This window comes from Lathyrus oleraceus, chromosome 2 (assembly GCF_024323335.1).
Source record: "Lathyrus oleraceus cultivar Zhongwan6 chromosome 2, CAAS_Psat_ZW6_1.0, whole genome shotgun sequence".
Taxonomy (NCBI): Eukaryota; Viridiplantae; Streptophyta; class Magnoliopsida; order Fabales; family Fabaceae; genus Lathyrus; species Lathyrus oleraceus.
The window spans coordinates 138,890,617-138,915,246 of NC_066580.1; the positions used below are offsets into that span (position 1 = coordinate 138,890,617).

The following is a 24,630-nucleotide window of genomic DNA, read 5'->3' on the forward strand; positions in this document are numbered from 1 at the left end:
ATTTGTGTCACACTAGGTTAGGTCAATTTCATGAATTTATTTGACATGCCTATGCTTTGCCAATTGACTTCAAATTTTGCATGTGATCTCCCCTGTGTGTCTAGGTTGAGCATGAATTTTTGCATGAATTGTTGATTCATTTTCCATTTAATTGAGATTTTTGATTGCTGGTTAGCATTTTTAGGGTTTTGCTTGAGTGATTGTCTTCCATGCCTTGTGAAATGCTCATACCATATCATATGAATGTGAAATTTGATGGAGTGATTCATAACATGTTCATTGTTACTTTGGCTTTGGTCCCATTCATTTCTTAATTGTTCTCACTGTTTTATGATTGATGAATGTTGGTGCTTGTTTTGCTACCATGTGTTGGCTTGTTTGGATTTCTGCTGACTTTATGATTTTCATTTCCCTACTTCCTTTTGTCCAAATGGCATGAAAATTGATGTGTAGCTCTTTGAATGTGTCCTGTTTAGGATGGAATATTTGTGGAATTTATTGAGCTGTTTAGGTATTTGTTTGAGTGTGACCATTATGTTTGCTCATATATGGTTCACAATTGCCTAGTTTGACTTAAATTGTGCATGAAATAAATTTAGTGCATAGTTTAGATGTGAGACCAATTGGATTCTCTTTGTATGTGATTAATGTTGATGTTGATCATGTTTCACTTGCTGTTTTGACTTTTTCACTTCTTTTTGACCCTAGGCTTGTCCTAGTGGTCTTGTATCTCATGTTTGAATGTGATTTTCAGGTTAAGAAGCAAAATACTTAAGGAAGTGGATTCACATTTGATTGGGATGTCATTTGATATTGTAAACTAACTTGGTTTATGTTGTAGGATATTTGGCTTTTGAGTTGCTTGCACTTTGGTGCATTGGATTGTGTTTGTCTGTGTATAGCTAATTGTGAACCATTTGCTGTTTAGTTATGTGATTGGTATACTGATGATATTTGATTGATTTCAGGTACATTAGTTGCTAATATTGCTTTGCTTTGCTTGATAAGCAATTTGCACTGAGGTATAACATTCTTGTCTCCATGTAGTCTGGAAGACCTGGCTTGTTATTTAGCCAGGCACCTGTCTGAAGTCCTCCTTAAGAGGCGATGTTTGTGATTGTTTACTTTTGTCCCCAAGCAGGTAAAGACCTCTATGAGGCAATTGGCGGAACCCAAGGGATATGCAATCTATCCCCCGCTATTCTGTTGAGTCGTCCCTCTGCTCACACCACTGTGTTGATGCATTGGGACACAAACCCAAGATCTTGTACAATGTACAGTTGTGTCAGAGTCTTGAGTGTAGAAGGGTTCCTCCTTTCTGAACCCACACTCCTTTGTCTTAAGCTCTCCCTGACCAGGGATAAGAGCTGTGAAGTCTTATCTTCACTCTCCTTTCATCAGCTTCACCTTAGCCCCTCAATGGCAAGGTTAAGAGCTAACTATACCCTTGTACAGATGACTTGCTCTTGCAGTCTTACCCTTTGATTGAGCCCCATTTGTGTGCATATAGTGTGTGCTACTTGTGAATGCTTGATTTACTGTTTGCTTGTGTTGAATAGGATAGGCTTGCTTCCTGTGCAAGTTAGCTAGAAACCTTGACTTAGGGACAACTTTGCATGATAACAGCTAGGCTCGAGTCGTAGTCTCCCTAGTTGTGTTCCCCTCTGTCATTTGGTTAGGCTAGTCCTGTGTCCCTTCGTAGGGGAACTACGTCGCCCTGATCCTCATACCAGATGAGGTACGTAGGCAGGAGATGAGCAGATCTCTCCGGGCGCCTGTGTCTTTGTTTTGTCTCGTTGTGTGCTTGGAAGCTGATGTAAGTCCATCGAGTGGCACTCGGGTTCCAGTGTTGGTGTGTGTTTTGGTTCGGACGCTGATGTAAGTCCAGTGATTGGCATTCAGGCTCCACGTTTGCCTCCTTGTGTGTGTTTTTGGTTCGGATGCTGATGTAAGCCCAGTGATTGGCATTCAGGCTCCACGTTTGCCTTTGCCTGTGTTTGTTTGTGTGCGTGTTAGCCGAGCTACGAATGCTCTGATTCTCCTTCGTCCAAAGGAGATACGTATGCATAGGATGCGACATCCTAGCGAGCATGTGTCGTTTCCCCTGTCCGAACTACTTTGACTCTGATGTCTATGCTTGATAGACTAAGTAGGCCCAGGATGCGATATCCTGCCGAGTCAGTCTTGTTTGTCTCTTGTGTCTCCTTCAGCCTGTATAGATGTTTATGTGAGCAGTGTTTTAGCAACCATTTTCCTTTCTATTGTGCGTGGATCCCGTCAAGCACGACGGATGCATAGGGGTGCTAATACCTTCCCTTCGCATAACCGACTCCCGATCTCATTCTCTTTGGTCGCGAGACCACGTCTTTTCCAGGTTTACTCTGAGCGTTTCCTTTCCCTCTTTTGGGATAAATAACGCACGGTGGCGGCTCTGTTGTTCTTGTTTCCCGCCGGTTTTTCGCGTAATGCGACAGCTGGCGACTCTGCTGGGGAATATAGAGAAGTTGACCTCTTGCTGGTCCATCTTCCCTAAGCGAGTCTCTCCTAGCGCTCTCTAGGTTAGGGTTTTGGTTGCTATTTGCTGTTATTTATGGCATTCATGATTATTATGTTGTATATATGTGCATATCTGTTTGCATGCACCATACTGTCATTGAGTTGTCTTCTGTGCAGGTGGTTCCTTTGTTTGGGGTGGGTGTTCTGAGTGGGGCTAAAACCCAGGCCCGAGTATACACCTAGGATTAGTGTGGTCTCACGTTCCTCATTTGCTTTATCAGCATATTGTTGCAACGTGACATACCACAAGCCGGACGAGGTTCATTTGATAGTGCCCTTCCTCTGTGGAGTATCCACCTTGGTTGTGTCACTTCATCTGAACTATTGACTTCGGTGACCGATCATTTCCCGGATCTTTGATTGAGACGATCTTAAGAGAGCTACAATGGCACACCCGAAAGGGCAAACCCGTTGAGTATCTTTGCCCGATCGTCGAGATCATTGTCCGCCTTAGGATGACCTGATTACAATTTACCTGTGAGGGGAGGGTTGATTCTTACAGATGCATGTTCTGATGGTGACTATTGGTTCCGTTGATCAGAGTCCTATTTATAAGTCAAATTTATGGACATTTATTTCCGAGACGCCGGAATTCTATCCGCGGTATTTATCAGTGGGGATCCGTTTATTTCAGGATTCCCTGGGCCGATTCAGAGATTGTTGTGGTTATTTGTTCAGTGGATGTTCCTGTGATGATAGTGATGTAATCTCCAGTTCCGTTTATTTCGGAACTCCCCAAGTCGGATTTATGGTGACTCAGTTGTCTGTGACTGGTTCAGAGAATGGGTCTTCAGATGACTTAGTGGCACAGTGACCTACATTCATGCATTTGCATTGGTCTCATTTCGCATTCATCTGCATTCAACTCATGTCTGTCCGTACTCAGGGCCCATTATTTTTAACAGAGACTCAGGTTGAGAGACATCCAGATGTCAGAATGTTGTTGATAAAGTTTTATCTGTCTCGGTGAAACCGGAATCGAAGGACAGAACATTCCTAGTACGGACAGACATTGCATGTGTGAGTCATACTAACCCATTTGCTGTTTTGTAGGTGTCAACCGGTGCGCATAGCTCGTCTGCTCAGGCATCCTGCTAGGGGCAACAAATCCAAGCTGATGGATCTTCCCAACGCCGACATCCTCGAACTGAAAGAGATGGTGAGGGATTTGTTCAGTATTGTGCAAGGGCTTGCCTTGGGGCAGAAAGCCATGGCCGAGAGATTGGAAAAGATTGAGAAGTGGCTGATCAAGGAGAAAGTTCAAGGAAAAGCTCCATTATCCGAGGCGACAAATCCCTCTGACTCTGTAGCAAAGAAACTCTCTGGTAGTGGTCCGCTCGAGAAGGAGGTTGACTCAAGTGGTGTGCCAGCAAAGAAAGAACGCAGTAAGGATCGTTATCATCCTTATGCTGCTGTTGTAACCGCTCCTGTTGGTAATCCACTTGTACCACCGCAACAACCACCACCTCAACAGAAGGCACCGAGAGCTAGGAGCCAGGTGAAGAAGAAAAAGGAGGAGCGTCAGTTCGAGGAACCACCTGTGACCTACACCCTTTTGTTCAGGAGATTGAGGGATTTGGGGTTAGTCCGGCCAAGGATATTGATTCCCATAGAACGGCAGAAGAGGCCTGCACACTATGATGAGAATGCCAGGTGCGAGTTCCATCCTGAGGCACCCGGACACAGTGTTGAGGGTTGTAGGGCTTTCAAGCATGTCGTCCAGGACATGGTAGACTCCAAGATCATCAGCTTGGCACAGATCATGGATGGGGATGTCAACCCTGTACCCAGGAAGGGTCCTGTAAAGATGAAGATGGTGAAAAAGGTCAAGAGAGGAATGGAGATGACTGAGGAAGATCAGTTAAAGGTTCCCATGGCTGTGGTCCCAAAACCTCTGATGCAGGATGGAGCTTTCCCTGTTGTTGATAATTGTTGTGCGGCCGTTGCCACAGAGGGGTGTGCATTGATGAGAGACACAACCCAGAAGACGCTGTCCATTTCTTCTTATAAGCAAGCTCTAGAGGTGGTGAAGAACAAAGAGGCCCGAGGTTGGGGTAGAATCATTGACATAGTGGTAAAGGCAAACATGTTCGGGATTGGTTATCCAGATCAAGAGTCGTCTAGACCAAACAGAGGACGTCGTCCGCCGTACATCTTTGTCAGTGCAGGAATGCTGGATTCTGATCATGCTTGTTCAGTAAGTGAAGAGACCGACCGTGACCGCGAGCTCGAGTTGTGGATAAAGTCGTGCGTACCAGGCAATTGGAAGGCCTCCAAACGCATCACTGTCACTCATCCGGAAGTGTAGTATTTCTGTGTTTCAATTGTTGTTTGCATGAAAGCCATACGTTTTGCCCGAAACGTACTGGTCCATTGTAAGGGCCATCTCATGTGTTTCATTGTGCAACATTTTGCATCAGTAATAAATGGATGTTTTTGTGATTAAAAGCGGTGTTCCCTGTTTTTCACTTATTTTTGCAGTTTTAAAAAATAAAAATAAAAATGGCAATGTTTTTATTCTCTTTCCTTTTGATTCATTTGGTTTCGACCTCAAAAGTGATTACCATCCTGATCTCATCGATAACAATTTGGTTACACCTCTGTATGACTTCGACACTCCGATCTGTCATGCTGAAGAATAAGGCGAAGAAGATCGGGATCTGCTAGAATTAGCCAGGTTGTTGAAATAAGAGGAAAAGGTGATTCAACCGCACGAGGAGCGAGTCAAGATTGTCATCCCAAGTACCGTCGAGGTCAGAAGGGGAATGAAGGTTGAGGCCGCTTCAGAGGCGAGTCGAGAACAGAATGGTAGCCCTGTTGAAAGAGCAGGTTGATATCTTCACCTGGTTGCATCAAGATACACCAGGTTGGAATACCCATGTTGTGGGGCACGAGCTACCATCGAGAGAAGACTATCCTCTAGTGAAGAAGGAGGCCGGTGCCACGTATCAAAGGTCAAGAGTGACTTTTGTTTCATGATATGATTCATTGTGGAATCACATGCCATGTTGATGACATGATGGAAAAGTCCCAAGCAGAAGAGGGGCATCTGGTGGATCAAGTTGTTTGACAGGTAGAGATAACTCATACTGTTGAGTTCGAATTAGCGCACTTATGGAGTGCCGTCCAGCAAGTTGCCGAGGCATGTTGCGAAGGAAAGAGGAATCGAGGTCGATCCTGCAAAAAAAAAAGGAAGAAAAAAAAAAGAAAAAAGAAAAAAACGATACAAGAAACGCCTGAACCGAAGACAAGAGAACAAGAAAGAGATCAAACGGTCAGGTGGAATGATGAGTGCCAAGGGGCATTTGAAAAAAGAATAAGTTGCAGGAACCTCTGATTCTGATACCCTCCGGGGAAGAAACAACTGTTAATCTGGTACTTGACAGCCCTCAAGGGGTCTATGAGGTGTATTGTGTCAGCATGACGAGTCTTGTCGAAAAGAGCATGCAATTTACCTAAGCAAAAAGTTTATCGACTGTGAAACAATACACTCACTGTTCGAGAAAACTTGATGTACTTTGGCATAGACTGCTCGCCGACTGAGACAGTGTATGCTGGTTCATACCACTTTGTGGATGTCCAAAATGGATCTGATCAAGTACGTGCTTGAGAAGTCAGCATGGACCGGACGGGTTGCGAGAGGGCGAATGGTGTCGACTGAACACGATGTTTAGTATGTCTCCCAGAAAGTAATCAAGAGGAGGGTACTATATGGTTATCTCGCCCATTGATGATTCTCAACCAAGGAAGTTTGAAGTCCCTGATGAGGACATCTCGAGGTACTCAAATCGAAAGATTGAGAGTGACCGATCCCGGAAGAGGGGCCTGACCCTGAATCCGAACGGATTCTGATGTCTGATGGGGAGAGTTTAAAGTGAATGAGCTAGTGCTTCCCCGATAACAGTTGAAAGCACCAACAATGGTGGCTGAGTACGAAGTTGGTATCCCGGGTGCCGAACCTCGATGCGTACGTCTACTGGGGCAATGCCTTTCTCACTCCGGTATGGGATGAAGGTTGTACTACCATTTGAGACTCAGGTTTCGTCATGGGGTCCCGTTGGACGTAAACTTGAAAAAGGATGAGTGGATAAGGACTCAGTATGACACGTTGGAGCCTGACTGAGGAAGAGGGCTGACAGTTACTTTTCATGGGGCAGTTGTACCCGGTAAATGAAGCGTGTTGTTAACCGAGAAGTGGGACCTCGTGGGTAGCATGGAAAAGATGTGGTGTTGAAAAGGATCCTTCCTCCTCAAGACGATCGTGGGGCAAGTGGATAAACAGTTATGAATGTCCATTCGGGGTCGAAAAGGTCTCCTCTGACAGAGCCTTCTGATCGATGACCACGAATGATGAAGATTTTCCATTCCCTGTGAATGCGGACGCAGTTAGAAGATACTTCGTGGAAAAAAAAAAAGACCCGCTGGACAAAAAGAATAAAAGAGTCCAGGCAAAAAGGGGCATCCCGGCGAACCGAAAAAAAAAAGGGAGAAAAGGTTCGGGCAAAAGTTAGGGATAATAAAAAAAAACTGTACACCCGGTAAGTCGAAAACCCCGCAAGGGCGACTTGGGCAAAAAAGGGTATCCCGGTGGACTGAAACCCGAAAGGGCGGTCCAGGAAAAAGAGGGATTGAAACAAACAACTGCGTCCAGCATGATCGTTTGTGCTTGAGATATGACTTGGATAATATCCGACAGAGATCGATCGGAAGCGTCTTGTTCAGAAGGCCGAAAGTGCGGAAAGTCTTGAGGACATATGGGGTGTAACCGAGTTGGAACCCGATGAGATCACGGTTTCACATTGCCATTAGGATAGATTTTTCCTTTTATGCGCAATCACCTCTTTCCAGGGTTTGCCTCCTGTGTATTGCTCAGTTCTGAGCCATCCTTTTTGTTTCAGTCAATAAATGCGTGTTCAGTCAAATAGTCTTGTTTTTGTTTTCATTACCGCTTTGATTACGAAAACATCCGTTCGTTTTGATAAGAATATTTGCATTTTGAAACATGGAGGTCCCTTCCGATGCATGCTTATAAGATTGAAATCTGGAAATCTTATTCGGAAGTTTGAGCGACCAAGATGTTGAAGTGTTGGCACGCCTGGGGCACGCTTTTATCTAACAATCTCTTGTGCAGGTGCTGTTAGATATCTTCATTCACTGACAGGTGGTGATATGAAGCCTTTTGAAAAAAAGAGAAATCCCCACAGAGTCCAACCAGGGGCAAGGGATAGACGAATAATGAAAGGACGACGAAAGAAGGACGACGATCCTGGAAGGTTTAATCAAGAAGACTCTTCAAAGTCTGAGGGCCGGAAAGTTCGTATGAATCCCAGGGATTTGATCTTCGTGGGATGGATCAGAAAGTCCAGGTGGGTCTGGGAGTTCTCAAAAGTGGAAAGCTGACACTGTGGGTGGACGATGGATGACGCTGTTCGACGACTCGACAGGCGTTCCGTACCCAATAGGCTGTATCCCCAGTGGGTGTGAGAGTGTTAGCTCCCTAACAGATTTGAGATCAGTGTCTCCTCAGCAAGCCTGAAGGTTACCATATCCCTAGCGGAGTTGTGATTGTTTTCCAAGTCTGAAGTTGTCCTCCCGGTAGAGGTTGTGTTGATGGTTTTCCCTCAGCAAGGTCCACAAGCGGATCGAGTTCAGTGGGGCTACCCCCAGTAGAGACAAGCATGGGTTGCCTCCCCTAGCAGGGTAATCGCCAAGCAGTTCGGGTTCGATGGAGCTCACCCCCAGCAAGGGTTGTCTTTCCCCATCAGGGTGGAAATTGACGTGGTATTGAGATCTTCAGCAGAGTTCCTGGAGCTCCCCGGTGTTGTCTCTGGAGGGGACGTATTTTTATGCATCCATCATTTAGACAAGCATAGCATATTGCATCATTAGTGCGTAGCATTTCCATAATCATGGGGCATTGTGTAAAACAAAAAAAACTCATGCATCAACATTGCAAACATATCCATTAGCCCTTGGTCGTGGTGACCAAGAATGGGTTGTTGGAAGGAGTTTAGCCTCGCGCCTTTGGATCGACTTCAGAATTGGGTTCCCCAGCAGGGTGGAGAGAGGTGTTTCCCCAACAAGTGACTCTTTAGTCGAGTGGGTATCCCCAGCATTGTTACTCCCCAATTGGTAGCATCTTGCCAGCTTGGATCCATTTCCCTAGCAGATGTGGGTGTGTCTGATCTCTCCATGTAGAGTCTACCCCTTAAGCAGAAAGTGTCTACCATTTCCTTCTGTGTTCCCCCACTGAGTTAGATCCTCGTGGATGACGGTTGTTTCCGTTCCCTCCCTCACGGGACGGGTTTCCCTATTGAGTTCTTTCCTCATTAGGATGAGTCTTGTTTCAGTCTGCCTTTTGGGATTGATCCTAAATTGGCTCCCCGTTTTCTGTTTGTTGGCTTCTACCTACAAACCGGTAGCTGTAAGTCCTATCGTCGTGGTTTTCTACCTACAAGCCGGTAGTTGTAAAATCCCACTTTCATCCCCTAGCAGAGGTAGCCTTTGTGGTTCATTCTGTTTGTTGGCTTCTACCTACAAACCGGTAGTTGTAAGTCCTATCTTTGTGGTTTTCTACCTACAAGCTGGTAGTTGTAAAATCCCACGTTCTCCCCTTGGTGGAGTTAACCCTTTGTGCTCATCCTGATTGATGACGGTTACTTTTCCGTGGTTTTCCGCCTACAAACCAGTAGATGTAATCCCCTCTTTGCAGTTATCAGTACCCAGTTTGCGGTATTGATAGTCTTGTCCCCTCTGGATACTTGCCTTGATCAAGCAGTATTGTCCCCAGTGGGTCTTCCCCTTCCTTTCGGATATTTGCTTCGAGTAAGCAAATTCATCCTCTTTTGATTGGTCACCTTTTGCATACCTATTCCTGGTACCCCCGATGCCTTTCTTTTCGGTCGTTTATCCATTTTACAACCCACCTGGTTATGGATAACCTTCCATGCGAGTATGTTATCTACGTTTCGACGGCTATAGATAATGTATCTCATGCGCTCTTGGGTCGAAGTCGTCCTCCCCAGTTGAGTAAGATTCGTATTCCTTTGTTCGGAATCGAATGTCCATCCTTTAACAAGTTTGCCTTTGCTCTCTTCAGGATGATGTCGGTCGATTTATCCATTTAACAACCTCCAACCCGGTTATGGACAATCTTCCATGCGAGTATGTTATCTACGTTTCGACGGCTATAGATAATGTATCTCATGCGCTCTTGGGTCGAAGTCGTCCTCCCCAGTCGAGTAAGATTCGTATTCCTTGCGGAATCGAATGTCCATCCTTTAACAAGATTGCTTTTCTAGCCCTCTTCAGGATGTTGAGTGTTTTGGAACACAAACCAATTCACGCTTTGGTCGGTCACCCGTTTTATACCTACAACCTGGTATCCTTGGTGTTCCTTCCTGTTTGCTCGCTGTTGTGACCTTGATCCCCAGTGAGATCCCCTGCAAGTGTGTAGCCTTGCCTTGACACATGTAGATGTCAGTATCCTGTCAGCACCCGCGTGTGTTGTTTCTTTGGTGTCGGTAAACACCATCTTTCGGTGCTTTCCCAGTCATGCGTGGTGTCTGGTCTGCTTTTGATGTCGGTAAACATCATCTTTCGATGTTCGTAACGTCGTCCCTTCCCTAGTGAAGTTTCCTCCTCTCCGTTGGTGTCGATAAACGTCGAGTTTTTCCCAATTATCCGTTGATGATTTGGTTGTGTTCTCTCTCTCCAGAAGAGTTTCCTCCTCTCCGTTGGTGTCGATAAACGTCGAGTTTTTCCTATGCGTCTGCTGGCGTATAGTTGATATCTTTCCCCACAGGGTCGTCCCCAGAAGAATCCTCCTCTCCGTTGGTGTCGATAAACATCGAGTTTTTCATAGTCGTCCGATGACGTCTAGTTGCTTATCCCTCACAGATCATTCATTAATGACTGTTGATTCCCCTCAGAAGATTCCTCCTCTCCGTTGGTGTCGATAAACGTCGAGTTTTTCCTATGCGTCCGATGACGTATAGTTGCTTACCCCTCACAGATCATTCATTAATGACTGTTGATTCCCCTCAGAGTTTCCTCCTCTCCGTTGGTGTCGATAAACGTCGAGTTTTTCCTATGCGTCCGATGACGTATAGTTGCTTACCCCTCACAGATCATTCATTAATGACTGTTGATTCCCCTCAGAGTAGTTTCCTCCTCTCCGTTGGTGTCGATAAACGTCGAGTTTTTCCTATTCGTCCGATGACGTCTAGTTGTACCCTTCCCCATGCGGATTTACCTCTCCGTTGGTTTCGATAAACGTTGAGTTTTTCTCATTCGTCCGATGACGTTTGATTGTATACCCTATTCCCAGTCATTCATTAATGTCTGGTTGATTTCCCAGCCAGAATCCCCAGTAGACGTCCTATTTGGTGTCCGGTTGTCGTCTCCCTTTCGTCCGATGACGTCTGGTTGAGTTTTCTCCTTCTCCGTTGGTGTCGATAAACGTCGAGCGTCTCCCTTTCGTCCGATGACGTCTGGTTGAGTTTTCTCCTTCTCCGTTGGTGTCGATAAACGTTGAGTCTCCCTTTCGTCCGTTGGCGTCTGGTTGAGTTTTCTCCTTCTCCGTTGGTGTCGATAAACGTTGAGTCTCCCTTTCGTCCGTTGGCGTCTGGTTGAGTTTTCTCCTTCTCCGTTGGTGTCGATAAACGTCGAGCTTCTCCCTTTCGTCCTATGACGTCTGGTCGAGTCTTCCCATTCATCCGATGATGTCTGGCTACCTCTCCGTTGGTCTTGGTAAACGTCGAGTTTTTCCTGGTCATCCCAGCTGATTCACCTCTCCGTTGGTTTTGGTAAACGTCGAGTTTTTCCCATTACGTCCGCTGACGTATGGTTGTATCCTTTCCTGGTTATCCCCAGTAGAGTTGATTTACCTCTCTGTTGGTCTTGGTAAACGTTGAGTTTTTCCTAGTTGTCCGCTGGCATCTAGTTGAGATTTCTGATCCCAGTCGTCGTGTGTCGATGTCTGGATGTGGTTGTACCTCTAACGAAGACAAAAACAAAAAAAAAGACAAATCCCAGCAGTGTGCAAATTTCTACGGTTCTTGGTATTCAATCCCTGTTTACCTTGAAAGTCTGACAGCCGTTGCTCTCATCCATTCGGGTTCCCAGTTGATTGAATAGGGGCAGCTGTAGCACCTCAAATTTGCACCCTACCTTGTGTATATGCATTTCATATTAGGTAATAGCATAACATGGTCCACTGCATAACATTGCATTGTCCATTTGCCCATGTGCAAGCCCACTGTCAAATTAGGTCAAACTGGTCAGGAGAATCAGTCAAACAAGCAAGCATGTGCTATTTCCATTGGAACAAAGTCCTATGGTTGATTTATCAAGTTCATATGGTCTAAGGATCATTTTGAAGTGGTTTGGCCCAAGATTGGATGATCAAAGCTCATCAGTCAAGCTGAATTTCAGCTGGAACCATAGAAAGTCAACTATGGTCAACTGTGCCTGATTTTATGGATTGGAAGGTGGGAGATGGTTTGAAAGGCCTCATTCATGCCCATACAAGTCTCATTTGACATATCAAAGACCAAGGTTGAAGATTTGGAGGTCAGACAAGAAGTTTCCTAAGATGGCAGGTGACCTGTAATTTCAGCTGCCCAAAATGGAAAGTTTTTCTCCCCAAAATTACTTCATCATACAGGCTTCAAATGGAATTTTGTCCAACATGAAAGTTGAAGATCTTGATCTCACCATTCCAAAAAGTCCAAGAACTTGAAATTCCCATGTGTGGTTGGCAAGATATGGTCCATTCTTTTTCCAAAAATGCCCGAAATCAAAGTGGCATAACTTTCACATGGAATGGCCAAATTGGATGGTTTTTCTTTGAGCAAATCACATTTGATGTGTACTTTCATAATCCATCATCACATTTTGCCAAAAGCCTTCACATAAAAAGGTCATTTTTCAAGTGCACTAATTAAAATCCAAGGGCAAAATTGTCCAACTTTCAAAATGCTTGGAATTTTCACAAGGGACTTTTTGCAACACATCACATATGCCATTTAGAGTTTGTGTGAACCAAGTTTGGACAGAAAAATCAGCTGCATCATGAAAGGGCATTTTGGACCTAACACTTGAAAATTGCACTTAACACTAATCCTTCCATTTTGCTAATTTGGATTAATTTTTGATTAAGGCATTGGTATATATTGCTAATTGTAACTGTTTTCAGTAACCACTAATCATTTTTTCAGATTCATCACAAAAAACTCTCAAATTCTCTCACTTTTCTCAAATTTTTCACATACACTTTTTCATCAATTCTCCAAGAATTCACCATTGTTCTTGCTAGTTTTTGGTTGATTCATCTCTTGCAGGTAATTTGCAAGTTCTGTTTTCACAAATTGGAGCTAAACACGTACAAATTCCAACTGTTGCAAAACCTTGAGCATCAATGGCAAGTGGAAAATTCTTCATGATCAAGACCTGTTGAGCTGCGAAATCATCATCATTCATCTTCATAATCATCACACTCCATCTGTTTTCGAGAATCGGATCAAAACACACAAAGATTTCACACTGCCACTCCAAGAAGGTGAAATTTCGAACTCGTTAATTCACGCAATTGTTATATGCATCTTGTAGTGCGTTGAATGTAGAATGTATTGACGCTTGAACCATGCGATTTCATCAAGTAATCATCAAGATATCTTGATTTAAAGTTTGTACGTCAAAACTTCTTTTGATCGAATCTTTTTGTGCGTTAACTTCTGGATGATTTCGTTAGCATATTCATGATCTACATCGAACACCGGTTCCAACGGTATATAGCATGTGTATTTTCGTTGCAATTTGTTCGTGACCGTAGCTGGTAATGAAGAACACATGAACCGCGAGGAAGAAGCTTCAAATTCTGGAAATTTCCTGCGTTTAATCCGTTTCCAGCCGTGCCAATTTCGAAATTCTGTTTCCCTCCTAATTCCACCAATCGCGCAGTGACACGGCATAAATGAATGCTGTGCATTTTGGACCGGCTGGGAGTATTTACAGTTCTGCCACTACAGACTTAATTAAATTCATTAATTCATTTAACAATTAAATAATTATTTCACAAATATTACAAATCTTAAAAAATTCATATAAAATCCAATTTAAGTCCAAATTAGGTGGCAATTTTTTTGTTAGATCCCAATTTTTCTCTAGAATTTTTTAGGCATAATAGTTCATGTTGTGCTTGGTAGAATTTTAGAATGGCTTAGGGATCTTTGACATGTGTGACATATTTGTATGTTTTACCATTTTGATCACCAAATAATCATGCATTATCCAAATTGAATGAAATTTCACATGCTAATTCTTGACTCCTTGCTGGTTATTTTGATGTATAGTTTGTGAATTTTGGATCTCTGTTTTGGTAGTTATGATGTGTGCAAGTTGAGTATGACAATTTGTGTCACACTAGGTTAGGTCAATTTCATGAATTTATTTGACATGCCTATGCTTTGCCAATTGACTTCAAATTTTGCATGTGATCTCCCCTGTGTGTCTAGGTTGAGCATGAATTTTTGCATGAATTGTTGATTCATTTTCCATTTAATTGAGATTTTTGATTGCTGGTTAGCATTTTTAGGGTTTTGCTTGAGTGATTGTCTTCCATGCCTTGTGAAATGCTCATACCATATCATATGAATGTGAAATTTGATGGAGTGATTCATAACATGTTCATTGTTACTTTGGCTTTGGTCCCATTCATTTCTTAATTGTTCTCACTGTTTTATGATTGATGAATGTTGGTGCTTGTTTTGCTACCATGTGTTGGCTTGTTTGGATTTCTGCTGACTTTATGATTTTCATTTCCCTACTTCCTTTTGTCCAAATGGCATGAAAATTGATGTGTAGCTCTTTGAATGTGTCCTGTTTAGGCTGGAATTTTTGTGGAATTTATTGAGCTGTTTAGGTATTTGTTTGAGTGTGACCATTCTGTTTGCTCATATATGGTTCACAATTGCCTAGTTTGACTTAAATTGTGCATGAAATAAATTTAGTGCATAGTTTAGATGTGAGACCAATTGGATTCTCTTTGTATGTGATTAATGTTGATATTGATCATGTTTCACTTGCTGTTTTGACTTTTTCACTTCTTTTTGACCCTAGGCTTGTCCTAGTGGTCTTGTATCTCATGTTTGAATGTGATTTTCAGGTTAAGAAGCAAAATACTTAAGGAAGTGGATTCACATTTGATTGGGATGTCATTTGATATTGTAAACTAACTTGGTTTATGTTGTAGGATGTTTGGCTTTTGAGTTGCTTGCACTTTGGTGCATTGGATTGTGTTTGTCTGTGTATAGCTAACTGTGAACCATTTGCTGTTTAGTTATGTGATTGGTATACTGATGATATTTGATTGATTTCAGGTACATTAGTTGCTAATATTGCTTTGCTTTGCTTGATAAGCAATTTGCACTGAGGTATAACATTCTTGTCTCCATGTAGTCTGGAAGACCTGGCTTGTTATTTAGCCAGGCACCTGTCTAAAGTCCTCCTTAAGAGGCGATGTTTGTGATTGTTTACTTTTGTCCCCAAGCAGGTAAAGACCTCTATGAGGCAATTGGCGGAACCCAAGGGATATGCAATCTATCCCCCGCTATTCTGTTGAGTCGTCCCTCTGCTCACACCACTGTGTTGATGCATTGGGACACAAACCCAAGATCTTGTACAATGTACAGTTGTGTCAGAGTCTTGAGTGTAGAAGGGTTCCTCCTTTCTGAACCCATGCTCCTTTGTCTTAAGCTCTCCCTGACCAGGGATAAGAGCTGTGAAGTCTTATCTTCACTCTCCTTTCATCAGCTTCACCTTAGCCGCTCAATGGCAAGGTTAAGAGCTAACTATACCCTTGTACAGATGACTTGCTCTTGCAGTCTTACCCTTTGATTGAGCCCCATTTGTGTGCATATAGTGTGTGCTACTTGTGAATGCTTGATTTACTGTTTGCTTGTGTTGAATAGGATATGCTTGCTTCCTGTGCAAGTTAGCTAGAAACCTTGACTTAGGGACAACTTTGCATGATAACAGCTAGGCTCGAGTCGTAGTCTCCCTAGTTGTGTTCCCCTCTGTCATTTGGTTAGGCTAGTCCTGTGTCCCTTCGTAGGGGAACTACGTCGCCCTGATCCTCATACCAGATGAGGTACGTAGGCAGGAGATGAGCAGATCTCTCCGGGCGCCTGTGTCTTTGTTTTGTCTCGTTGTGTGCTTGGAAGCTGATGTAAGTCCATCGAGTGGCACTCGGGTTCCAGTGTTGGTGTGTGTTTTGGTTCGGACGCTGATGTAAGTCCAGTGATTGGCATTCAGGCTCCACGTTTGCCTCCTTGTGTGTGTTTTTGGTTCGGATGCTGATGTAAGCCCAGTGATTGGCATTCAGGCTCCACGTTTGCCTTTGCCTGTGTTTGTTTGTGTGCGTGTTAGCCGAGCTACGAATGCTCTGATTCTCCTTCGTCCAAAGGAGATACGTATGCATAGGATGCGATATCCTAGCGAGCATGTGTCGTTTCCCCTGTCCGAACTACTTTGACTCTGATGTCTATGCTTGATAGACTAAGTAGGCCCAGGATGCGATATCCTGCCGAGTCAGTCTTGTTTGTCTCTTGTGTCTCCTTCAGCCTGTATAGATGTTTATGTGAGCAGTGTTTTAGCAACCATTTTCCTTTCTATTGTGCGTGGATCCCGTCGAGTACGACGGATGCGTAGGGGTGCTAATACCTTCCCTTCGCATAACCGACTCCCGATCTCATTCTCTTTGGTCGCGAGACCACGTCTTTTCCAGGTTTACTCTGAGCGTTTCCTTTCCCTCTTTTGGGATAAATAACGCACGGTGGCGGCTCTGTTGTTCTTGTTTCCCGCCGGTTTTTCGCGTAATGCGACAGGTACCACGCGCTTAAGTGATTTTGGCATATTATAAGATATGGGCCACATACACTTAAGTGGGCTTTTTAGCTTGCAGCCCACACAAGTGGTTCTATAAATAGAACCCTTGTGCAAAAGCATTCGTGCAGTTGCAATTTCGTTTCTCTCTCTCTCTCTCTCTCTCTCTCTCTCTCTCTCTCTCTCTCTCTCTCTCTCACTCACTCAAAGCCTTCATTCGTAGCAGTTAGCATTGAGATTGAAGGAATCCGTTCGTGTGGACTGAGTAGAGGCGTTGTCATCGTTCAACGTTCGTCATCGCTCTGTAGATCTACATCAAAGGTTACAATCGCCACAAGAGGTAACGATTCTATCACTGATCATGCCCATTCATAAGGATCACTAAAGGAGAACTTTTTTTTAAAATTCCGATGCGTTTTGGATCGCCCTTCTCCTTTAGAGCCTATACTCGAGTTTGCACAAGACCGATGAAAACTCGAATGTAGGAAAGAGTATCTGGAATTTTAGTAAAGAGTATGTATGTTTTTGTTATGTTTTTTCTGAATTAGGAATGGATTATTTATAGGTCATATTGGTGTTATTTCACAAGGTTGCAACCGTTGGTGAAACAACTTCTTTTTACCAATAGTTACAAGCTTTTGCCAAAAGTTACGTACTTTTACCAAAAGTTACATTGTTTCACCTACTGTAACATTCTTCAAGAGTTGCATACTTTCATTCTGCAATACTATTTCCGAATTCAAACCTACTACAACACTTCACAAGTGTTGCCTATTTCTGAATTCAAATTCACTGCAACACTTCACAAGTGTTGCCTATTTATGAATTCAAAATTAATCTTCACTTGCATATTTTCTTGTCATTTTAGAACACGCTCGAGATTATTAATTCTTAATTAATTTAAAACAACCTCTCTTGTTCTAATAATGACAAGATCAATTTCAGAAAAAAAGAAATAAAGAATGTCAATACAGTTAGGTATCTTTCGATTTAAAACTTAACCTTAGTGGGGACAACGCAAAGTCTAATCAGAATGTTAGGTAGCAATATATTTAAACCATAAATCCATATGATTAGATCGATGTTATCTTACATACATTCTTTAAGGGTTCTTCCCTTAAATATCTCACCTAACACTTATTTATGACCATATACTTTCCTGTTTCATGAATTTTTCGCGAGAGAAACTCCAACTCTCACTTGGAGACGACACCATCTCGAAATTCACATATGTGAAGTTCATATTGTATCCTTTTCCATGAGACACATACCCTCGCTATTGAACTTCATTAAGAGTTTAAATTTTTTTTTTTAAAAAACCTCATTTTTAAAGGTCAACATTATCATGAAATGTTCGACAAACATCCAAATCAATGACTTGTTGTTATCCATTGAATCTTGAGGTTAATGTTCTATTAATGTAAGATTGGCTTGTCGCCGCTGCCAGAACTCTTACTCAAGGAGTTTCAACCTCATTTCTCTCGAGGTTGTTTTTACTAAGTCTCTGGTCAGTGGCTTAGTAAATGGATCAACCAAATTATGGCTCGATCATATATATGTGAATGAAAGGATTACACCCTTAATCAATTTTCTCAAGAAAGAATGTCTAGGTCATACTTGCCTAGATTTTTTATTATACACTTTTTTGTATGCTCTAGGTAAAGTGGCTTGACTACCGCAATATATTAACACCTTTGAACATTGTATTTAGCCAATGGAACTTCCAATATAAAGTTCCTCAACCATTTAACTTCTTCACCAGTGGAAGCAAGAGCCTCAAACTCTAATTCTATGGTTGAGAGAGTGATTCACATTTGTTTTCTTGCTCTTCCGAGAAATTGCACCCCCGGCTAGTGTAAATATCCATCCAAATGCAGATTTATGATATTCAACACTCGATATCCAACTTACATCGGTATATTCTTCTAATATGATAGGAAATCTACCATAATGGAGGCCAATATTTTTGGTTTTTATAGGATAGCTGAAAATCCTAATGATGGCCTTCCAGTGCTCACCATTTGGATTCCTAATAAAATCTACTCATTTTACTAATTGCAAATGTTATGTCGGTCTAGTACATTACATGCACTTGCATATTCCAATTGAGTCATAACTCTTCCATCATTCTTTTGAAGTTTGACACTAGGATCAAATGGAATGATCACTTCCTTAAAGAGTAAGTGTTTGAACTTATCAAATATTTTCTCAATATAGTGTGTTTAACTAAGCTCATAACTCCCACTATTTCGCTTTACTTTGATCCCTAAAAATGTACCAACTAGTCAAAGATCATTCATCTTGAACGTGGAAGTTATAAACCTCTTTGCTTTTAAAATTCCATTCATCTCGTTGCTAATGATTAATCATATAATCAACATAGAGATAAATGAATATCACAATATTCTCACACAATTTTGTGTACAAACACTTGTAACAAGAATAAGATGAAGAAGGTTTTTAGATAATCATGCATGGTGATGTAAGAAAAGGTTTTATATGAAGTGAGAGACGAAATTATGAGCAATTTAAAGTAGGTATATTATAAATTGCAATGGACACCTTATTTATGTCCAATTCTCTCAAATCTTCTCTTGAATTCATATGCTAAACCTTCTTGATCAACTTTATCATGATGTGCATGACACTTTTGAACCTTTTCTTCTTTGATAATCTTTATCTTTATCAAAATTGAACTAAATATAAGATGTATTCCTCACAATCTCCCCCTTTTAATGTTGACAAATTCTTTGAATTTCTATTTAGATAATGATTAAAAATTCTCCCTTTAAGTTGCGTGTCTCCCCCTTAATTGATAAATCTTGCATTGATAGAGTCAAATATTTGATGTCACTTTTTCGGTGCTTGTTTTAATTCATACAAGGATTTGACAAGCTTGCAGAAGCACATAACTTTCTGATTGCTCCATATAAATCTCTTCATCGATGTCTCTATTTAGGAATGTTGTTTTGACATCCATTTGATGAACTATAAGATAATGCAAGGAAATTAATGCAAACAAAACTCTAGTTTTCGTTGTGCTTGCTTCTAGTGCATATGTGTCGAAATAATCAACATCTTTCTTTTGTCTAAAATCCTTGGTTACTAATTTATCCTTGTAGGTGTTTGGTGTACTGTCACTATGATACTTCCTTCTAAACATCCACTTGCATCCAATGTATTTTGATATTTTCGGTAGATCGATAAGTTCCCAAGTATGGTTTGACATTATTGAATCTATTTTATTTTGGATAAAAACATCCTTTTAAAAGAAAAAGTCTCTTGAAGTTACTACTTCCTTATAAATCTTAGGATCATCTTCCACTTGAAGAATAATAGGAATCTTACGAACATAATTCTCACTATTTTTTTCTCCTAGATAAAAAAAATATGTCGATAATCAATTTTGTTCGGTCCTAGACCCTTAGTCTTCCGGACTCTCTTGCTTGTCCTATGTTCCGGTTGTATTTTAACAATCCATGAAGAACTTTCAGTCTGTGTTTCAACAATTCGTGGAGAACCTTCCTTACGAGGTTTTTCATTGTTAAAATCTCGGATTTCTTATCCTTCATGATAAGATTCACAAGGAATTTCACATCTTAATATTCAATAATTTTATTAGACTATAAATTCAAAAATCTATATAAATCATTATCCATTTTCAGATATTCTTTATATGCTTTATAATAATAAATATTAGTTAACATCTAATCAAAATTCATTTACAAAATTTAAAATTATAAACATTAATAAATTTAATCACTCTGCTGATTAACAAATTTCTAAAACAATTAACTATACATATAATAAAATTATGCACGGTTTGAAACAATCTGTGTACCACACTAACACAATTTCTAAGTTCATATATTTTAAAACTTAAAATAGAGATACCAATTTTACTACACACAAAATAAATCAATTCCATATTCATATATTCTGGACGGCAACAAGTAACATGTTCATAAAACTTAAAGTAGCATTGCTTTCTGAAAATTATATATGCATTCCTTCGTTTGAATCACATGTATATTTTTACAAAGCCACAAAAAGACAGAATATAATATATATAATACGATTGTTATTATGGAAACTTAAAAGCATGATCTAATTTAAATTTTGATAAGTATCAATTAATCATTATTGAAAAATCATAATTTCTGTAACTATCCTCGCATATCAATAATTAGCAAAATTTTATTTAAAATTTGATATTATGATTTTCCTGGATATCAATATTAATCATTCTACTTTTCTTGAATTACATTCTTAGATACAGAATCAAAGAAACTTTAGATCAATGATGAAAAATCTACATCCTAATAATCTTGATCATTGGTTAATGTTTATGACCATCATTTACAAACTATATCTACTCTTTTCTATGCAAATGTTTCACTATAAGGTTAGAATTAAACATGGTAAGCCATACCAACTTCAAGCAAAGAAGTATGAGCTACATCCAACATAATATCAGGATCTCTGCAGTTTTTGCTTAGAAAAGCATAAACAATATCGATTCCGAATTTCTTTAAAATCGAAGATGATTTTTTAGCTTCTGCATAGGAATGTCCAATTATATAAGTAACACCCGATTCCTTCGCTTTTAATATCTGCATCGACTCGGCTTTATACGACTCTTCCATGTTTATGTTCCCGTCATCTATAGTCAGTTCATTTGTTTGTTCTTCAGCATTGTCTTCTGTTTCGACAAACTGTATTATTGCAGATACTAATTTGTTCTCGAAATTGTAATTCTCTTGCTGCATATCTTTGTAACCGTATCGCACGATGCAACGGAACATGTGGAACTCCTTCGGGCCGATTCTGCTGATGACTAGTCTTTCGTTTTCGCTAACGTGAGGGACTTGAACTGATTTAGCACATACGAAAACTAACACCTGATGGAATGCGGGTAAGTTTGTTATGAAATGACCGAAAATAGCAGGGATACCGGAAGCGAGGTTACTGAAAATGAACCCGATTCCGGGGACACGGACCATGCCTAAGCAAGGTCCTAAGGATAGCATCTTGCTCAATGAGACCTTGTTTTCAACATCAAATTGGTGTTTCTTCCTTGTTCCGTAGTTCCATGTGAACATTACGCCCATGAAAATGATCGATAGTAGAATCGGTATCCATCCTCCTTCCGGAATTTTGCAGGCAGAAGCTGATATGTAAAGAAGTTCGATAGATCCAAACAATAACAAACATGAAAGTGCTTTTATTATCCCTTTTTTCCAAACAATTATGATTACTAGTGTCATCAAACATGTTGTAACAAACATAACTGTCATGATAGCCAATCCTACAAAACAAGAAAAATGCATGAGGCACAAGTAAACACACGAGTAAACGGTCGTTTTGACCCTAAACGTGTGAGGCACGGTCACTATAGTAACCGAATAAATCAAAAATTCAAAAACATCGTTAAGTTGAAGGCATGTTTTTGCAATTTTGATACATTCAGAAACTATCGTGACAACACCTCACGCGTTTAAGGACTAGAACGATTGTGTAATTTAAACGCGATCGGAAAAAATATTGTACCATATGCATGACCCATCATGTTTGTGTCCCTCAGGCCAATTGTGACAGCTAAACAAAGGCACATTAGTATCCAATTGATTTCTGGAACATAAATCTGTCCATATATTTTGCTAGAGGTATGAACAATCTTGACTCGAGGAAAACAATTCAACGCGCAGCATTGGCTTATGATAGAAAAAGTTGCCGAAATCACTGCTTGACTTCCTACAACTGCAGCTAAAGTGGCCACTATAAAAACAGGCCAAAACACAGCTTCTGCATAAAAATAGTGCCACGGTTAGTTACGCACTAATATCGACATTTTTTTGGATTCTTAAAGTAAATTCTTGCCTGGTATGGCTTTGTAGAAACTTCTCTTAATGTCATAATGGTGCTTAGAGAGAAATGCAGCCTCTCCCATGTATGCCAAAATCAGGCATGGATAGACTAAACATGTGAAAGCTATCTGTGATTTAAGTTCAACTGTTAAAACCGATTTCGTTTTTGTATGATAGACTAATATGCTTGGATCGAAATTGTTAGTTAGTGTAAATTCTCAATTTACCTTGATTGAAAGTGCAGAAAAATGACCCATGTCAGCATACATTGTCTCCACCCCTAAGTCAGTATCACATAGGAAAGTTAATCCCATAGCTCAACTGGCAGAAACCGATATTGTTAGGCTGGACGCCATCACCAGGGTTTGAACCCTGGTAATCACGATTGTGTGTGTGAGTTTCTAGTGGATATTACCTGTTATTGAAAGCACCACTCCACTTAATGACAACCATCCTTCCATGCCATTGGTTTTGAGGAACCTATACATATAGATGGGAGAAAGTGCGCGATATACTTGTCGGTTCCAGCGGAAAATGTTGTATATACCAACACCACTGATGCACAAAAGCCATGCTGCAACAACTGGGGCAAACAAGAAGGCGACTCTATGTGTTCCATGATGTTGAATGGAGAAAAGGCCAACTAAAATGATACACGAGACGATAGCAACATAATCTGCGCGCAAATCATCGTGTAGAGTTTTAAAGTTGTGCATTGAATAGACATAATCGTAATGATGTAGAATTTTTCGGTTAACTTACTGTCATGGAGTTGGTTGATTTTAACTTGAACTCCTGAAACTGCTGAAAATACTGAAATGATAGAAATAGCTTATACATCCGCATTGTAAATAAATGCTTGTGCTATAAGCGCTTAATTAAACTGTTTCATCCAAACACTTCCTAAGCTTACAAAGTAATAAACATCATAATAGAATCTGAAAGAGGCTGCACCTGATCAACTACCTGATATAGCAGGAGTAATCACACCGTCACCAATCGTCATACACGTTCCCAACAGAACAAAAATCAGAAGTCCTTTCTGGAATCTCGGGTGCTTTTCGAAGAAGAGCTTCAAACGAGAAGACTGCCATGTATCTGCAGAATCTTCCGTCGAATAAGCAGACAAATCTTCGTCCGCAGGTTGCTGATTCGGCAACATGCTTAGTTTCGCATGTCTGCAGAGAAGCGAGTATAATGCAAACGTTCCTCCTGCATAATCAGTAAAACAGCATTTGATTCTAGCGAAGATTTAACCGATTATTATATATCCTAATTCGTGGCATACTAAATTCTATATTGAATGAAGATTGTATGTACCTTCTCCATTGTCATGAGCAGACATGACAATGAAAACATATTTGAAGAGCGCGATAACGGTAAACGTCCAGAAGATAAACGAAAGCACGCCGAGAATCTCTTCATCATCTTCTTTGAGACTCAATTTCCCTGAGAATGAGGTTTTGTATACATAAAGAGGAGAAGTGCTAAGGTCACCATAGACTACTCCAAGACTTTGGTATGCTAGAGTGAGCACATTTGCACAAGAAGTTCTCTTTAAATTCTGAAACATGAAACCAAAAACATAAGGAATTAGTAGTAACATAATGTTTACTGATAAATGGAAGGAAAAAAATGAGTACCTGGTGAGAAACTCCATGTTCTAGAAATTGGTGAGAAGGATTCATGGTTGAAACATGTATAAGAAGAAGTGAAAGATGAAGTGGAGTTTGAAAGAGAATGATGAGGAGATAGAGAAAATATATAGAAGAAAAATGAGGAGTGGAAGAAGTGAAGTAGTAACAAGGCAAGTGGTGTGTGTGTCCAAAGAAGTTGTAAAATGCATTCAATGCTCTTTAAACTTCTTTTCTTGGACTTCATTAACCAACCTAACACCTTACCCTTACTCCCTTACCTTTCTTTCTTTTTTTCTATAAAATCCGCTCGCAACTGCGGAGATTAATTTCTCTAATCTTCCGACCAGAGAAAATCTACGATAAATAGTAAAATTCTCTCAAAAAAAATTATTATTATTACCGGATAAAGATTGAGTTCAAATTCAGAATCTCTGATTAAACTGTAAAAAAAAATTCTCTTACCATCTGGTTTAAGTGTCTGTGTCTTTTAATTTTTTTTTATTAATGATAAAAAAAAAGGTTTTAATAGTCTTTTAAACAATGGACTAAAAGTCAATTATAGACCATGTTGTTTGGTATTCATTTATATACTGTAATTTGGTACATGTCTCTTTCTTTATTCATGTGTCATTAAAATAGGTTTGAAAAAAAATAAAATTCTCATTAAAATGAAAAAAGAAAAAGAA

The 24,630-nt window shown here is 40.6% G+C and overlaps 1 protein-coding gene across 1 annotated transcript; it reads right to left on the reverse strand.

The window, feature by feature from the left end:
- Positions 1–20,619: 20,619 nt before the first annotated feature.
- Positions 20,620–24,113, reverse strand: LOC127118513 (potassium transporter 1). The gene is made up of 9 exons (XM_051048723.1): positions 23,951–24,113; positions 23,628–23,871; positions 23,274–23,519; positions 23,070–23,120; positions 22,723–22,983; positions 22,535–22,587; positions 22,321–22,435; positions 21,991–22,245; positions 20,620–21,748 (listed from the first exon to the last, which is right to left on the reverse strand). The coding sequence occupies exons 1-9, from the start codon at positions 23,993–23,995 to the stop codon at positions 20,853–20,855; spliced, it is 2,166 nt and encodes a 721-aa protein (XP_050904680.1). The 5' UTR covers positions 23,996–24,113; the 3' UTR covers positions 20,620–20,852.
- Between the last annotated feature and the right edge of the window lie 517 nt (positions 24,114–24,630).

Coding starts and splice junctions, on each gene's coding strand:
- LOC127118513 (XM_051048723.1), bottom strand. CDS start 23,995: ATGAATCCTTCTCACCAATTTCTAGAACATGGAGTTTCTCACCAG. Junction 23,520..23,627: donor TGCTCATGACAATGGAGAAG/GTACATACAATC, acceptor CTGATTATGCAG/GAGGAACGTTTGCATTATAC. Junction 21,749..21,990: donor CATGATGGGTCATGCATATG/GTACAATATTTT, acceptor CTTGTTTTGTAG/GATTGGCTATCATGACAGTT.